The sequence below is a fragment of the Nestor notabilis genome, unplaced genomic scaffold (genome assembly GCF_000696875.1).
Source record: "Nestor notabilis isolate BGI_N333 unplaced genomic scaffold, ASM69687v1 scaffold26512, whole genome shotgun sequence".
In the NCBI taxonomy this organism is placed as follows: Eukaryota; Metazoa; Chordata; class Aves; order Psittaciformes; family Psittacidae; genus Nestor; species Nestor notabilis.
The window spans coordinates 3,436-22,440 of NW_009917438.1; the positions used below are offsets into that span (position 1 = coordinate 3,436).

General features: G+C 39.3%; 1 protein-coding gene across 3 annotated transcripts; it reads right to left on the reverse strand.

Moving 5' to 3' along the window:
- Positions 1 to 4,287: 4,287 nt before the first annotated feature.
- LOC104401604 (serine/arginine-rich splicing factor 5-like) lies at positions 4,288 to 18,490 on the reverse strand. 3 transcript variants are annotated; one of them, XM_010009233.1, is made up of 7 exons: positions 18,357 to 18,490; positions 14,980 to 15,050; positions 14,123 to 14,209; positions 11,803 to 11,875; positions 8,096 to 8,169; positions 7,053 to 7,163; positions 4,288 to 5,816 (listed from the first exon to the last, which is right to left on the reverse strand). In XM_010009233.1, exons 1-7 carry the CDS (start codon positions 18,480 to 18,482, stop codon positions 5,525 to 5,527), a joined length of 834 nt encoding a protein of 277 aa, XP_010007535.1. In that variant the 5' UTR covers positions 18,483 to 18,490; the 3' UTR covers positions 4,288 to 5,524. The 3 variants fall into 3 exon arrangements, with proteins under 3 accessions (XP_010007535.1, XP_010007537.1, XP_010007536.1); XM_010009235.1 differs by having other exon boundaries at positions 4,288 to 5,786; positions 18,357 to 18,482; XM_010009234.1 differs by having other exon boundaries at positions 4,288 to 5,795; positions 18,357 to 18,482.
- Positions 18,491 to 19,005: the final 515 nt, after the last annotated feature.

The window sequence follows — 19,005 nt, forward strand, 5'->3', positions numbered from 1 at the left end:
CGATAGACGGCGCAGGCCTGGGCGGTGGGACTGTGGGGACACATCCTGCGCACTCACCTCCGTGTCCTGCACCCACAGCAAATAACGCCCCACTCGCTTTCCTTCTCTCATCTGTAAAGCAGAGCCATGATGTGGCCAAGTAGAATAAAGTTGATCTTCACAAGCTGCTGGGATACCCTTGGATGAAGAGCTCTGTTTTAAATGAATAAAAATGTAATTAATAACAAGTGCCATAAACATCACAGATAACACGCTCTTATTTTTGGGGTGGGATGTAACGAGTTACCAAAATGCAACTAATTGCACGGCTCCACTTCCACCTGTGTCCTGTGCTGCAAGCAGTTACATGCTGTAGCATAAGGCTTCCCCTGGGATGAAAATGTCTTGTGGTAGGAGAAGCACAAGAAATGCTGGGCAGAAGGAGAGTGATGGTGTTCTGTTTGGAGACTGACTGCTTGGAGAGCAGAATGGGAGGATAAAATTTAGGAAAACCAGCATACCAATCTTTGTGAGGGAGGCAAACAAAGGATCGATCACAGGAGAGTTACACCCCAGGTCCTAATTCCAGCTTCTCCCTCCCAGGGAGGACTGGAAAAAGCAGTGTTGTAGGGGACCCAGAGTACCCACTTTTGTCATGTGATTGAATTGGCTTCTGGAGGACAGGATGAGCACAAGACAAGGGGCAGGCACAGGGGTGGCAGTCTGTCTTGCCAGCAGTGAGCTGCTCTAGAGCAGCTCTATCATCCATATTGCCCAACTGCACCCCCAAGGTACAAGTGGAGCCTTTGAATCTAATATAAGTTTAACATTTGTGCTGTCTTATGCCACCTCCATTTGCTGAGGAGAAACTTGTGAGAACTGCTCTTCAAGGATCAAGTTAGCAGAATAAAGGTGGGAGTAATGAGAGATTTACTTGTAGATGTATCATTACTTCAGAGCTTTGTTCCTTTCAGCTTTGCAGATCTGGGAGCAGCAGCTTTCTGCGAGTTGGAAGGGATGGTTCCCAGCTTTCTCATGGGAAGTGTCAAATGTTGGAACATGCTGCCTGTAAAAGATGTGACTTTAATACATAGTCTATTTATGGTTATTTTAAAGAGGAGCTTGCATTCCTATGCTCTGTAAAGTTGGAACTAAGGCACCTGATACAGATAATTTGTTCCAATGCAGTCTAAAATGTTCTGTTATTAAAATAATCTGGTTTCTGAAATACACTAATAGTTGTCCTGCTTCTGACTGGGACAGAGTTAATTTTCTTCCTACTGGCTGGTACAGTGCTGTATTTTGGGTTTATTATGAGAATAATGTTGGTAACACCGATGGTTTCAGGAGTTGTTAAGTAATGTTCGTACAGTCCTTAGTCTTTCAGCTTTGCAAGAAGCTGGGAAGGGACACAGCAAGGACAGCTGACCCCAACTGGCCACAGGGATATTCCATACTGTATGATGTCATGCGAAACAAAAAAATGGGGGTGTTTTCTGGAGTGTTACAAACTGTAGGGAAGGTTGGCCGGGGTCTGCTGCTCAGGAACTGTCTGGGCATCAGTGAGTGAGTGCATCACTTGTTATCTATATGCTAATCCCTATACCATTATCATCATTATTTTCTTCCTTTCCTGGTCCATTAATCTGTCTTTATTTCAACCTACAAGTTTTCTCACTTTTACTCTTCTGATCCCATCCCCCATCCCATGGAGCAAGCGATTGTGTGATGTTTAGTTGCCAGCTGGAGTTAAACCAATACAGTAGTTTAGCTGAGTTTCAGCTATAACGTGTTCCCTAAAGAGTCTACCAAGCAAGTCTACATCTGCTAAGCCAGACACTCACCTGACTTGTAGATGCCATCTTCTCACAGGAACACTTTAGTTTTCTTTAGACCTTTTGCTCTTTAGCAGAACATCAAATATTCTTAAGGAAAACAAGCAAGCACATGTGCTCCCACATTTGTATATCTCAAGATAAATGCTGGAAGAAACCTCTAGATTTCAGCTGTTGTTTTGAGTATAAAGGCTGTATTCTCTTGTGTGGTCTATCAGTAACAGTCCTGACATTGAAACTGACACCTGTCAAAACTCAAACTCCCTCGTCTTTTTTTTGCCATTCACAGCTTCTATCTGCACCAGTCCCTCTCCTTCCCTCTCAAGGCTTTCCTGCACTTGCTGACCACCAAGCGTTTTATCCAGGCTGCTGAACTGTCCTTTGAACCCCCTTGCACCAATTCACATGCCTTAAAACTACAAATTCCAGACTGGGTTTGCTCCAAGTTGAGGTCAGACATGGCCAACTTAAGAGTGCTGTCCTTCATCAAAGCAATTAAGCTTACACAGTTGTAGCTCATTTTACATGTCAGGTAAGGTCAAAACATTAAACTCCAATGAAAATGGTAGTTCCCGTTTCTAATTCAGCTGTGTGCCAAACAGGGCTGTGCTGCTCTGAAGCCTGAGCAAAATTGTTAAGAATTCCTGGTATGACAGTCCTGAGGTTTAGGCTTGAGGTTTTTGTTGTGGGCTTTTGTTTGTTTTTTCCTAAAGGCAAAGAAATTCCAACCTGCTATTGATAGTCTGTCCTCTTTAAGAAAACAGGAAGAAAAAAAAAGAAAGCAGTGACACAGCAGGAAATAGGGGAGCGGGGGATACCACTCTTTCGCCTTCTCCCCCACGTGCATTTTAAAGGCTTAAGTTTTTTTGACATGGAAAAAGCCACAGGGAAATAAAAAAAAAATGTCATATGCACAATAAATAAAAATTTGGGCTTCGAAATCCATTATTTCTCCAGGCACCAAAATAAATATACCAAAAGAAACAACTCAGAGCTGAGTAACCAGGGACTCAACCTCTTTGAGAAAACTGTTTAGCTCTTAAAGGTTCCTGTCCTTGCCCTTCAAATAAACATTGAGAAAGCTGCCAAGTTCACATCTACCATAAACAAACCTTTCTCCAGAGAAAGATGAGATTAAATATTCTTAGTACTTCAACAGTTCAGCTTTTCCTCACCTAAACTCCTTTGTGTATCTCAGGGGAACAAAGAGCCACTGCTTGCCACCTTGAAAAACATGTAAAAACATTAGTGAGAAGCCTATTCCCATCGTATCTTGTTGGTAACACCACCCTACAATCTGCAGTCCTTAGTTGCCTGTTACTACATTTAGAAACCAGTACTACAGTTAACTTGCATGCAGCTGTTCTAGCAAAGACGTTTAGACCACTAGTAAGCCAGCACAGATAAGAAACACTGAAATGGGTATTTCTACACTAAAACATAGTCAGTTCAATCATACAATTTAAAAGAAATTACCTCCCCCTGTACTTCTAACCAGTATTAACAGCAACACAACTCTATGGGTAGAGCAGGCTTTAGGTTCAGAAATAAGCTGTATGTATTTATAGTTGCAATCACAACAACTTTTTTATAACCTCAAGGTATGTGGGGGGGAAGGGAAGGCTGGTTCTTTGGTATACATTCATCTTACTGCTGACTAAATCAACAGAAAATTATGGAAGAGAAATGACATTGTACATGAAAGAATCAATACAGTTCACAAGATCTGCATTAGCTCTGTATTTAAACAAGTAGCAAGGTAAGCATGCCGTGGTCAGAAGCTCCAATAACGCCCTTGCCAATCTCAAAGGTACTAGGTGAGGCAGTGGACATTCTGGGATTTTTTGATAACCACAAATTTACCAAAGCAAGCAACACTGACATTTAAGACAGCTGAGCATACCCCAGCTTTCCCAGCAATCATATCTAGCAGGATTCCTCTGCAAAGTGAGTTCTATTTGTTCCTTGTATACTTTCTGAACTGCTGGCATATTGAGATCCATCAAGCCAAACATGAAAGAACATGATTAGCATGAAGTTGCTCTAGAAAGGGCGTCAGCCTTTGGAGTCTTAGATGAACAGAAGTAGTGTGGGCAATACAAGAATCTCTGGAACTGTATTTCAAAAGATGACAAATGATTTTACCTATAGGAAGGCTCCAACAACTATTGCCATTTGGCTATTGGTCCTTCTGTTGAACTGGTAGACAAGAAGGTACTGCACCAATCTGTCTGCAAGGAATGCAGAAAGACTACAATTTGCCATCCATTCAAACAGCCACCAGTGGCCATGACAGTAAAATCCCATCCTGTCCTCCTGTTTGGCAGCATCTGCTGTGTGTCATAACTGGTTGCTAATTTACATTTTGCTTGCTGCCACATAGCTACACCTTCAAATAAATTTTCTTGTCATCATTCTTGCAAGATTGTATGAAATGAACAACAGCCACAGTAACATTACTAAGCAAACCAGCAAAGTAAGCCAGAAAAAGGTTTTATTTTATTAGGAATGGTACATTTAAACACACGTAAGACTTTGGGATTAATTTACATATTTTTCAAAAATGTTTCCCTTCTTTAACAATACAGAAGCTAAAAAAAAAAAATCTAATTCCAAATTATAAGAACAAACAGTATTTGCAGTGGAAATTTCTATTAATCAGAACAACTGTGCATTCAGGAGATGTAAAGAAATTACCCTCTTTATGCTTTAACACGATTCACTTTTTCTGTCACAACTGACTACAATTTTCCTGGGATTTTTTGCTGCTGTCATTACTAAAAGAATCTTCCTTTCCATCAAGACTAATGCTGGTCATACACACGTTATTCAATATCATACTTTTGGGTATGAAAGCTATGTCACTTTTATAAACATCAAAAACATGGACATGCATATTGACATTTCTGTGCAGTTTTATGGAGTCACCTGTCAAATAAGGCCTCTACATACAATACCACATACTACTGAATTACTGGAAAATTATTATAATGGATTCCCAATAGTCCTGACATCCAGATGGCATGTCTCATTTTAATGGGAAATTCCAGCTTTCATTACTGCTTAACATTGTATTGATTCACTATCCAAATGAGCAATATTCAACTAACCAATGTGTATTCCTGAACCTCTGTGTCAAATTAAGCATATTATCAAGGTCATTTAAAAGTTTGAACTTAAACAGCCTGTTAAGCCAAGCAATGGGGAAAAAGTGAACTCTAAACTAAATTCAGCTGGTCCATTCATTCTTACACAGAAAAGTAGCCACAGAACCTTAAAGGAATAAAATCTATACTTCCTGTTCTCGGACTTAATACCAAGGACAAAAGCTAACATAGTATTTTGGAAGTCAAAGGCCTTGGAGGTGGAGGGGGGAAGTGGAGGACAGGAGAGGGAGAAAGCAGCATATTGTCTCATCCCATTACCTCAGCATTATGTGTACGTAATATATCTATGATAGAAATGTTTACTAATAGCAGGGAAAAAAAAAATAAAGGCGACTTCCCACTCCAGACTTCACTGAAAGGAGAAAGCTGAGAGCCCCTCCTCACAGAGATGGCCTATTTGATGACAGGCACTTTGGCAATGTAAGAGGAGGTTACCCTTTCATCATGTTAACTCTTCCCCTCCCAGTTCTCATGTATAATTTGCCTCAAGTCTTCAAGAAACTTGAATCAAATTAAATGCATTGAGACATCTCTAAAAGCAGGTTAACTACGGCTATGAGCAGAGCTCGACCTAGAACGAGATTTTCTCTTAGAAGCAGAGGGAGATGGGGAAGAAGCTAGCAAGCTGGAGCGGTGGCTTTTCTGGGAGTAGCTCTTTTTAGGTGTACGACTGCGAGAACGAGACCGGGAGCGAGATCGGGACCGGGAGCGAGAGCGAGACCTGGACCTGGACCTTGATCTCGACCTGGACCTGGACCGGCTGTCCGATCTAGAAGATCCGGTAGACCTGGACCTGCTGCGAGATCTTGAGTAACTCCTTGATCGTGATCTGCTTCTGGAGAAACACAATTAAAAGCTGTAGTCTCACCTCCTACTAAATTTAAAATACTCAGTTTAAATTCCCAACTACTTTGTATGCACAGCACATCCATCTGAACATCTGAATGCACTAGGTACAGCGTTCAGTTATTTCAAGGTGCTGCTAAATTTCTGTTATGCTCCATCACAACTTCTTAGTGTCTTCTTAGACCAAGGCTAGCAGGAGCTGCTAGCCTTGACATTCTCTGCTAGCAGGAGCTGCTAGCCTTGACATTCTCTGCTAGCAGGAGCTGCTAGCCTTGACATTCTCTGCTAGCTTGGCAAAGTATGAACTGCCTAATAAAAGATGCCTTCCTCCACCCTGAGGGGACAAATATTTAGCCATTTATCAAGAAAAGCACAAAAATGAAAATTCAAATCTATGGTATTTGTTCTCTCTAGAAACACCCACGTAAATTAGTATGGGTTTCTTTTCAAGATGCTGAAAAAGTCTCTAAAGCATGGAACACCAGCACAGTTTAAGGCTCGCGAGTTTAACACCTCTCCTAGTTACATGTCCCTTTTTCCATCAGAAGAAATTGATTTATTTTTAATTAAGACAATGGAAGAGCTGCAGCTAACATGGGTTTTTAATGACTAAATGGCAGAACTGCTTTGGGAATAATGCAAGCAAGCTCACAGCTTTTCTTCTATTCTCACGAAAAAGCTGGCTTTCACAATTATTTGAGATGTTTCACAGGACTGTGAAGCAGCTTCCATTAAAAAGCTTTTGAATACCATTCTTTCTAAAAGTATTTTCATTTGAATACCAAGTTTTACCTAAAAAACTTGCCCAAGGAAGTTGTGAATGCTCCATCTCTGGCAGTGTTCAAGGCCAGGTTGGACAGAGCCTTGGGCGACATGGTCTAGCGTGTAGTGTCCCTGCCCATGGCAAGGGGGTTGGAACTAAATGATCTTTAGGTCCTTTCCAAACCTAACCATCCAATGACTCTAAAAAAAACCAAAACAAAACAACCAAAAAAAAACCCCAAACAAACCCACAAAAAAACCCCCAACCAACCCCAAACTCTCCTTACTCTATTTATCCTGTTTTCAGCAGATTTGTTCTTATCTAAATCTGTATATAGTGCTAGGAAGTGCTCCTGTGCAGTGGTATTTAGCTTGGGGCCACAGAATTAGACAATAAAACTTTGGCATTGGTACTTCCGAAGTCCATGCCCTCAGCAGAATTTTATCAGGTCAGGTGGCATACCTATGCCTTCTGTGATCTTCAGTCAATTTAATCCTGCGTCCATTCAGCTCAGTGCCATCCAGTTTTTCCAGTGCGCTCTTCATATCACTGTAAGATGCAAATTCCACAACCCTGTATAGCATCAAGAGAAAAACAGAAAGTTTCAGAGAAACTAAAAAAATCAAAAGAACAAGTCTGGGCCTTTTTCAATCTGTTGATTCACGGCTTGATGTTTTATCTTCTGAAAGGTAATTTTTAACTTCATTAACAAGAAAATATGATCAAGTCTTAGCCATCCATACTGTTCACATCTTCTTAAACATTACCAGAACCCTCATCTGCAATAAGATGGGAGAAAAATCAAGAAAGCTCCACACGACTGCAGCAGCTGAGGAAACATCTTTCAATCCTCCACTAAATTGCATTCTAAAGCTGTCTAAGAATCAAAATACACTTGCAGGCTCTCCTGCCCTCTTCAGGTTTTTAACAGTGAATAGAAAAATCCCTTTATCATTTTGTTTTCTCAAAAAAATGCCTAAGTTGCATTTGCTTGCAGGAGCTCTAGAGCACTGTTCTGCCAGCACAGACACTCTAGTCATAATTCCCTCCTCCTTCCTGCTTTGTCATACAGGACCTTTAGTCTGCAGAACTAAGAATGAAGAGCAGGGAGCTAGGTATTCCCTATGGAGACCAGTTACGCTCATTTCCCACGATTTTGCTGTACCAGTGCAAAGTGGCACAGACAGGAGGTACTTTAGCCTCAGGAGTTAGATCATAAATGATTATACATAAATAATCCTAGGTTAAAGACAGCAGAACTCAACTGTTAAACTCTATTCTCCCTTCCCTTTCTGCTTTGACACAGTGTTTATGGTAGAGTAGAGGCTGAGTTCCATACCACTTCCGAATTCTTATTTACTGACTGTGCTTTGTTTCTAAATTGGAGAAATTTCAGCATCTAAGCCACACCACAGATTTAAGTTTTGTTTCTTTTATATTACAAGGATAATCTTGCCTTTAACAGTTTTGGTTATCATACAGATTTAGACACAAAATGAACTTACCCTTCATTCCTGTTGTTTCTGTGAGCATCCACATAGGTGACCTCCCCTGCCTTTCTCATGACATCTTTCAAGTCCTGCAGCAAAAGTTAACTTTTTAGCCATAAACAGAACACGAATGAGTCAGCTAGCAGTAAGTAATACCTCCCTAAAACTTTCCCTGCTAAAATGGCTTAATGCAAATATTATATATATAAATATACAGATAATTTAGAAAAGTTTTTGAAACAACCTATGTATCAGCAGCTGCATAGAAGGACTCCTTATTTTTACAACTACAGCGACTAAAACATTGCTTTTAAAATTATCCTACATCCCAAATCCAGCTGTTCTGAAAACATAATGTAATACTTAAAATACCAACATGTGCACTGAAACCAGAACTACTGCAGATAAAAACCAATGAGTATTAAATGCAGATTTTTGTGACTAACAGTTAAAGAACAGTATGTAGACAAATTCATTCTACACAGTCACCTCCCCCAACGTCACAGCAAAATTCAAAGCAAAAAGGTGCAATTACTTACTATATAATTAGTAATTTTCCAAAGGGGATTTTTCTTATATTTCACTTGAATATCGGTCACACTATAGTGCTATGTCAATAGACACCCTTGTATTTAACTTAACAGAGGCTAAACACGCAGACACTGTAAAATTACTTGCTCAGCAATAGGATAAAGTACAAACAAATAATGTAAAAGGTCACTAAAAAGCTAAACATTTGTATAAATTAAAGCAGTACTTTTACCAAACAGTATCTGGTATTTTATAATCCCAGACTACTCACCGCAACACGCCACAAGTGGCAGATGATATAAGAAGGTACCTTAAGCAAAGAGCTGCTTGTCCAATACCTAGCTGGCCAAGAGGAACTCTCTTACATGAGAAAGGCAGAGTGATGGCTCATAGCAATACGCTTCACGGAGGTACCAGAGGCCCTGAAAGCACTGGACATAGTCTCCAGAAGTGGCTAAAGAACCCGAGGATGATCTGTGCTAGCCAATCGAGATCAAACCCAGGCAAACCAAGATCTAGATCGCCAAAAAACAGGAGTGTCATAGGAACCAAAAGGAAAATTCAGAACAGGCCAAACCCTAGAATTTCAGCCACTAGAAAACCCCCAAATCTTTGGTTCTTTTTCCTCCACATAAGAAAACCGAGGGTTAACCAAATCAAAGTTGTTAGAAGAGGTTCAAAATGCACTTGGTTAGAAATATGCTTAAGGAAGAAAGACTACAAAACAAAAAGCCAAGAAAAACTTTAGAAAATTTGCCACAGAATATAAGAAGGCTTAGTTTTATCTACTCTTCTAATGAAAATTCAATAGATTTATTTTAAAAACTGGCATATGCAAACTAGTAGATACTTTCTTTGTTTCACATGCGCTTAACAAAAAGAAACCTTAATAGCAAATGGAAAATGGGCCCTATAGCACCATTAAAAGTAGTACTTCAACCTCAGTATGTTTGTTTAGAGACGAAGAACAAACTTTTGGCTCTGCTCAAGTCAACAAGAGCTTCACTGGACCAGGACTGGTAAGTCAAAAGGAAGTCAGCAAATGTTAATCTATGTAATTCTTTTCTAATTCAGTAAATGGGCTTTAAAACTGAGGGCCCTGCCCAGACTTGCCAGACTATACACTGAATCCTAAGGATCATCGTCATGAAATAGCATTTGTAATAATAATGTCAACATGATTAAGACACCAACATTACTGCTGAAAAAAGAATAAATCTGCATGTGCTATAAAAGCTCATAGTATTTGCTATTATTAGGGGAATGTTCGAAAGTTACCTGGTTTTATTTAACCAGTGGAACAGTCAACTTTTATCCTAAGCTTAGTGTTGTGGTTCACCTTAAACAGCACATTCTGTGCTGCTGTCCTTAACAGCAAAGGGAAATAAGGTGTAGGGCAACCATAAGTAGGAATTAGGAAAAACATGTATTAAAAATTACATCTTGATGTAACACAGGTCTGCTTTTCCCAACTGCTTGAAAATTCACAAATACTTAAGAACTAATGAGGGTGGTTGGAAAGCTCTGAACATGCAGAAATATGTTTGCTAAAATAATGAGAATTTTGAGTTTGTCTGCTACTCAGATATAAGAGTATCTGTTAACAATACAGCCAGTCATTTGATGAAACTGATCTGAATACAAATTTTGTTTTGGTTGGTTTGTTAAACAGCCCAACACAATAACCTTTAAAGGAAGTTCTCAAAGCATGGGGATAACCAACGATGAACTATGCATGTAGGTTTTAAAACAAGATTCCATATCGATTATGCTTGCTAGAAGCTCAGGGATTAGACAGGAAGAACAGTGCCACTACTGTTAATGTGTTAGCTATTTTAATCTGTCTTGTCAGTAGCATAGTTACAAGAAGTTAAAGTACTATAGTCAGTATCAAAGCAGTACAGCTTCAAAACTATTTGCATATGGATGTTAGTTTCAAATGATTTCTATTTAGGCAGGTATCAAGAAGTAAAGTCTCTTATGCTAACTGATCATATATTTAAGAGTCATTAAAACATTTCATTAGGATCTTAAAGATTCATCGGTATGAAATCTGTCAGGTGGGCTTCAGTCTAAAATAGTAAGCACACATAAAGCCATTATAAATATTCACAAGGAAGTTACAGAAATGTTAATTTCCCCCCCCCCCCCCAAGTTATGAATTTAACACGAAACAGCATTATAGGATTTGTTCTCCTTAACACTCCATTCTAGCTTACTTCTCTGGTCCCTGCTGTTGCTTCCAAGTCCTATGTTTTGTAACAATCTCTGCATATACATCACTGTATAGCACACTCAGAAGATACTTAGATTAAATCCACATGCTCATCACATCAACTCAGAAGTTGTGGTTTTTTTTCAGTTATTCAATAATTAACCCAACTGTACAATTATGAACCTTTCGAACCTATCATGCAGAAGATAAACAAACCTAGTTCAACTGTTTATCTGCATGGACTGTACCCAAGCTCTTACGAAACACATCAGTGGAGCTCCAGGCAAGCCAAACAGCTTCCTCATGTGGATGTAGCTGCAAGACCAAGGCTCTGAACATTCGACATGTTCTACTGCATCTTTCAGTAACCTAACTGAACTCGCTTTAGTCAAAGAATATAAAGGTTAATGAATGAGACTAATATCCACTATTCACTCACCTTTTCTCAGTAGCATCTGTTCCTGTGCCTTTAAAAAGTAAGCTTTCTATAGATTGTGTACTATGCAGAACATAACTAAAGGAATTGATTATTACCAGACTCTCAATCATGCATCACGTCACCAAAATATTTTGCAAAGTGTAAGACAAGACCATAAATTTCACTCAAAAACAAAGGCATGCTCTTCCAGGTGTAACCGTACAAAAGGGTGACATAGTCTGAATGGATGCTATGCTTCAATAGTTTAGAAACAATCCAAAGTCTAGGAAAGTTTTTATCAGTTGGTAAACACAAGTAAGCAAGAATTGGTTCCCAACTACAAAATCTAATTACAGAACTACGTGCACAGCTATGAAACAAAAGGCTTCTTTAAGTGTTTGAATGCTAATTTTTTAGCTATCACTGAAGTTCTTTTTGCTCATTTTTTAATTCAGGTTAAATATTTATGATGGCTTTATTAAGAAATTGGGCTGAGACCAGTCTGCTTAGAGGGTAGGAAAATAAGGTGCAAAAAAAGAAGATAAGATGTTAACTCACCTGCCAGCTGATACGGGATGAAAGGTTTTCAACTATGATCCTGTGTTCGGTGCGAACAGGAGGTCCATACCGGCTACAAGAGTTCAGAGGGAAACAAAAAAGGAAAGTCTCCAGTGTAACAAATTTAGAACTTAGGAAGTCTGATATTTTCTATTTTTTGTTGAGAGATTTAATTTTTTCCTTGTTGCTGGACTGCAGATCTGATTCTGCCTAGTAAAGAATATAATTAAGAGTTCACTACAAGAAGAGAGATGCTACAAGGTGATTAGAAAGGATTTTAATGAAAAAGTTTATACCAATGCAGTCAATAGAGCTGCCATTTTTTCTAGATACGCTAAGTGCCTAGTAGAATTAAAACAATGTAGAGAGAATTAGCTTAATTTGGTCCGCGTTTTAATTTTTTTTTTTTTTTTTAGTTGGTAGGATTAATTCTGCTTCATGTCAGGGAGATGGGAGGCACAATTTAAAGGCATCTTAGTTCATGCTTCTAAATTCTTGTTAATATTTGTAAATGCTACCATGACCTATATTAGATCTTTTTGTGGATAGAAATATTCTTATTTTAGTAAAATGAGAGCTGGCTGCCCTGAAACAACAGTGGCAGTTTCCAGTTCCCAAATTAAACCCCATGTTTTTCACTTAACCAAAAGTGAAAGATGCTCTCAGAAATAAAAATGTGTCTTGAAAACTTTTATACACAAGAGTAAGGCACCTGGAAAAAATACTACTCTTGCAGGTCATTTCTGTTCCCAATCCTTATCATTCTGAATCCAAAGGGATCTGAGAACTATGGGAAAAGGTATGCCAGCCTTTTGATAAGTAATGTGGGATTCTAACAATGGCACTATCTCGTATTACTATCAAAAAAAAAAAATCAAGAATCAAGAACACTGACCTGAGAGAAAATTATTCTCACCTCCTCTTCCCATAGAAACATAATCCTGAATTGTGTATATTGATTTGTACACTGAAGCACAGGCAATTTCATTTCAGGGCATACCTCAAAGTGTCCCAATTTTTTTCAGAACATCCAGATCTTCCAGGCATTTAAACAGAGGTCCCAGAGTCCCAAAACTGGCAGGCTGAGTCTCATTTTTCCATTATTGCAAACCGCAGTCTCTTCCTGTCTGGCACTGACAGTCTGACGTCATGAACATGACTACAACGTCAGATGCCCACGACCTCCAATCACACTTCCTACTTTAAAAGTCCACTTTTAGCCTGGACCTCGGACCAATTATACCGCATCAAGGTTACTGCCACTAAAGAAGAAATAATCTAATTAGCATACTTGCATATGCAAATTAGATGCTCCAGACACTGGTTTGTAACTGGCAGCAATTCTCACTTTGAAACAAATGCAGACGGTTATGTCAGTTAAGTCTTTGTCTTCCTTCCAAGCTCTACTCTGCACAGGCCACAGCTGTAACTGTTTCTACAGAGTAAATTATTCCATACATACTTACTTCACGCAAGTAGATATAAAATACGAAGACGTAACGTGTAGTTGTTTGGTGGAATATATGCAAATCTGCAGAACTTTCACCGACTCTGCTGCAAGCTAGTGCAAAGTTCACCACTAGCTCAAATCACTGAATGTGAACAACTCCACAACTATACCATGTCCTCTACAGGTATTCTAGATATGAGCTACGTCCTGGTTTTCAGATTCCATTGTTGGACAGAGACTCTCCTTCTACAAGGCACCTGCTCAGTCAGAAAAGTTAGTCAACTGGTATTTAAACACTTCTGGACATGCTGGTATCATGTGCTCTAGCACTGGTTCTCCAATACAGTTCCTTTTGTATGCTGTGCTGAAGTAAGCACTTTGATAACCATACAAGTGGAAATGTGAAAGTTTGGTTAGGCAGTAAATACCCTGAACTATTGCTCTACAATAACTCTACTTAGCCTGTAAGTTCAGTTTAATGACAAAAGCCTCAAAAGAGAAGCTCTGCCATTTTTCTGGATTCTGTGTTAAGAACAGCCAATCCAACTGCAGCATTACTCCTTCACATCATCTACACAACAGTAGGAAGCAAGACCAATGTATTGCCTACAACACAGAGAAGGAGCATTTCATACTAGGTTCGTGAATCGCTGTGAGACAGTTAAATTGCTTTAAAATCCACATTCTACTCAGCCAGAGGAGGTAAATAATAGTAACAGACCTCCAACGTTTGAGAACATGAAACTCCTCTTGTGAAGCTATACAAGGAAATGGAGCTGGATCCTTAACTCCAGCACCAAGAAGAAAACAGTACTTCAATACAGGTCTTAAGTTACTGTGTTAGTAGGCAACAGAGTCCAGATCACCTACCTAGATCCACTCTGCGACTGGTAATAACTGAACCGTTGTGGGAATCTGCCCCTCCCTCTTCGGGCTCGAGCATGCTCAATTGTAACCCTTATGAGAGGAACAAAACAAGCAAACAAAAAACAAAACACAAACTTTAGGTATTGGACACTGACTTAAATCTTTCACAAGTGGAAGCACAAGTGCACGAACAAGAATTATCTTGCCCTTGCAAGCAATGATTTATAACACAGTCACTGATGTTTCTGAAAGAGCCAGACAGTGGTATTCTCTTGTCTCATTCATCTCCCTCTGACTCCCATGAAAATTGTCACAGGTCTGTAATTCAGACTGAAAATTTACTCAACCAGAGCTGAAGGGTAATCATAAAGGGAAACAGAGTACCAAAAGATCTAATAATAACATGACCTAAATAAACCTAGCTTCCACAATCAAAATTAAAATTACTGTAACATACAATGACTATAGTCCACATCCCTGCAAACTGAAAGGCAACATTCCAAATGAGAGGCTATCAACTTATGATATCAGCAGGCAGATAAATAACAAATGAATTCAATTCACTTTTACTTATGTTTCTAGTGACAAGACCTCGAGTTAGCTTCAAAGGAGAAATAAGTGCAAGTGGAGAAAACAGTCAGCCCTACTCCAAACCACCTCTCCTCCAATCCCAAACTATCTTTGCCTTATATAAAACTATACATAGCCAGGATCCCAATGAATTTCTTTAGATGAAGTTATGGAAGGTGTATCCCACCACAGACCCACAAGAAATGGGTGTCAGAGCACAAGCTAATGCACTGTATTTGTATGCAGAGCACTTTTGATGTTCTAAAGGGAAATTATGGTATCACACTTACCTTTCATCACACAGCTCTTTACCATTAAGTTCATAAATGGCATCATCAGCATCCCTGTGGTCTTCAAATTCCTAGAAAGAATAAGGAATAAAAACATATTTTTCCTCATAGTATATTCAAATGCTACAAAACAGGTTTAATTTATAAATTTTACATTCCTACAGCAAGTATGAGCCAGAACTTTGAACAAGGTGGATTCCTAGTACTTTTATGACTGAAAACCAAGATGTTCCCATTCATGACCATTTCTTCTCCCTCCACCCCACAAAGTCCTTTGCCTCCCTCAGTTGTTTCAGTATAGTTACTTGCAGGACCTATACAAAATAAATTAAATGGCCTAGCTTATTACAGAAATACCCAAAATACTTTTTTTTTTTTTTTTTTTGGGGGGGGGTGGTGGATACAGTTTAAAAGAAAGCCCTACATACAGGGAAAGAAGAGTACGAAACACAAGCCCCTCTTTAGCACTGGCCACCTATGGGTCTGTATCAGCTAGAATATGCAATTCCATATACTGTTGCAACGGAATCTGTCGCTTCACTTTTGGCAGCAATGCTGCTTTAGTCAGCCTGAGTAGCCTCTGCCCACTATTCAGCCCACTGGTTCTTGGCAGAGCTGTTTGTACAGCTCTGGAGGAAACTAGGTCAAGAAACCTATCCAGATGTAAAACAGCATACTTTGTGCAGTAGGGGGGGGGGGGAAAGACTGTTATTTTTCTACTAGATCACCTTCCCAGGTAGGTTTGTTATGTGGCTGAAAACCAGGGGTAATCGCATGTAAGGCAAAGGGAGAAAGGCAAGAAAAAGCAGTGAGAACAAGTGGCCGTTTGAACCAGAAGTGTGGATGGAGAAAGAAAATTGTAGAAACTCAGCTTAAGAGCAATGAACAACAAAGAAGAAGCTTCTCAAGTTGAAGAAAGCGTTTGTGTAACTATTAACAGCTTTTCAGAAGCAATACTGGCTTAAGCAATCTTCCCCCTTCCGCACTGGAATCTGTTTCACTACCAAATGAAACATCATACATCCTTGCATGATGATGCAAAGATTATCTTGAGAAAACTGATGTAGGCTCAGCATTTAAAAGTATCAATAGCTAGCACCTACAACTCCCATTATTTCAGCTAGTATCTAACAAACCGAGTGTCTACGAGTCTGTCTCACTCCACATACCAGTTTTATGGTCTGAAGTTTGAAAATATTCTGTGCTGAAATCTACAAAATCTGAGTAAATGTAATTAGTTTCAAAGATCAAGTAATTATTTCAATTAAGAACAATGAAACATACTTTTAACACTACAAAAATGTTAAGATCAAAATCCTTGGGTTTTTAAGAGGTTTTATAAATACAGATTTTAAATAACCAAACCCAAAAATGAACTGACAGCCTGTGACAAGTGAGGTACTGCAAAAGATAATGCTATTCAATGCATTTATAAATGATCTAGATGACGAGATTGAGTGCACCCTCACCAGTTTTGTGGCTAACACTACAGTGGGAGGAGAAACAGATAAACCAGAAGGAAAAAACACCACACAGAGACACCCTGACAGGCTGAAAGATTAGGCTGACAAGAACTGCAGGTTTTAACAAAATAGGATGACAGTGAAGTCCTGCACTTGGAATAGAATAATCAGGCTGGGGTCTGAGTGGCTGAAGTGTAGCTCTGCTGTAAAGGACATGGAGACACTCTCCTTGTGGAGAGCCCGCTCAGCACAAGTCAGCAATGTGGCTTTGCTGCAATAAAAGCATACCATGTCCTGGCCTGCATCAGCCAGCAGACCAAGGAATGTGATTATTCCACCCTACTTGGCAATTCTTATGCCACACCTGGAACAGTGTCCAGTTCTGGTCCCTTCAGCTCAAGAGAGATTGGAGTAGGACCAGCAGAGGGACACCAAAACTGATCACAAGGTTTGAGAACAAGGAAAGGCTGGTTGAGAGTTGTGTTTGTTCAGCCTGAAGAAAAGGCAGCTCAGAGGGGACCCAGTCAGTCTTCCAAAACCTAGAAGAGAGTTTCAGAGGTGATGGAAGTGCTTTACTCATCTGGATGCACAGTTACAGTATGACAAGGGCAGGAAGGTTTTAATCAGATGTAAGAAAAAAATTCTTCATCATGAGAACAATTAAAATTTTTAGACAGAGTTATGAGACAATTATTCAAGCTTATTAGTGAGCTTTGAAAAGAAAATACTTCTGCCTAGGAACTGGAAGAAGAGAGGAAGGAGGGTTGGCTGACTCATGTACAGGAGTTGAACACAAGTAGTTCCTGAGTGAGTCAACAGTCCTGCCCAAGAAGAAAAGAGGAATGCTCAGGCAAAGGTGATTAAGAAATAGTAGCAATTGGAAATGACGTTCCAAATAAACTCAGGCTCACGTCTAGATCAGCCATTTATCTCTGGACTTCAAGAGACAGGTATTTACCTACTGGCAGTCAACAAGTAGTAGCTCATATTGCAAGGCAATCAGAAACCAGCACATATAGGAGTCAAGAAGCAATACTTGCAAGACACTGAAGTAGGCTAAGCCTGTTTTTTTATTCTTTTCCCCCAGCTTCACCCAAGGTATTGATCATGGCAGAACGCACGGCATATAAGCCTGCCATAGTGCGAAGGCAGTAGCTACATTTCCAGTTAGAACTCAGTGCTGCAGAACAGCTAATTCTCTGCTCTCAGGAGGTAATAATTAAGAAACTGGCTGATCCTGAGTCAACTTGGGAACCTGTAAAGCTATAAAATTTGGACAACAGTTTAGGAGCATAGAGCTCTAGAAAGCAGTGGTAGGAAACTAAAATCCAATGAACTGTGTATATCATTTAATAGTTTGACAGACACATACGCCCTGTGAACATGTATTGATGGTGAATACGACTTACTTTAGCCACACAAGAGTTATAAGCTGTGCTGCTTAAATCCAACAGCAAGCACCAATTACAGCTGTTCACCTGTTGTTGTAGCCAACTACTTTGCTTTTGTATCAGGCCATTATTTAAAGATACAACCAAGCAGACTAGAAGTGAGAGAGGAACATAAGTGATTCTGTATAAAATTTTCTCCAGGTCAACTTTGACGAGTTTTGTAATGCCGTAACAGGACGTTTACACTGTCTTCTGAAATAAGTGACAAAATTTAAATCCATAGAGGATTATGATCAGACAATGTACTTAATGTAGCTAGAATATTAGCAGAATTTTGAGCAAAACCCAGCCAAAACCAGGTAAAACTGTAATCCCAATATGTGAAAAGCAGTCTGAAATGTATATTAGTATTTTCCATTTCCCACAGGGAATACTATTCTCTTAAGCATCTTTCCTTCTTTGACATCAGCCTAGCAAGGCTAGTACCTGCAAGCAAGAGAAAGGAAAACAAGGTATTACTTACCACAAATCCAAATCCGTTTTTTAGATGGATTTCTCTTATGCGTCCATATCCTTTGAAGAATTTCTCCACATCCCGTTCCCGAGCACGTGAGCTTAAGTGTCCAACAAAGACACGGCAGCCACTCATCTTTAGGTTGATGCTAAAAAAAACCCCAGTACTGTTTATCAGATTAACAAACTTAAAATAGGTTGATTAAGATCACGTTTTACGTCTCAGAAATCTCAGTTAAATAGGATTCAATTTTATTGCTCTCCAGGTATATATATTAAACCCCAGTTCTCTATAGCCAGAGAAGTCATAAAATCCTGTCTTACTGACTTCTAGCAGAACCTACACAGAACTCTCAGCTTTGTCCTTTCTAGTCCCATAACTTTAAGAGTTCTTGTAGCTGAAATAATGCTTTTGCTTGCCATTAGACTAATAAGGCTTTTGTATCACCAAGCATGAAAACCCACCACTCAATAAGCTACACGATGAACTTACGGGGCTAGCAGCAGTTAAAAAAAAACCCCAAACTAAACTGTTATTCCAGCGATTAGTACGACATTCTAAAACTTTTGCTTTCATGTGAAAGAACTGCTGCAATAAAAGTTATACTAGCATTCAAAATATAAAAGGCAGCCATCAAACTATTTTGATTTGCACTAAC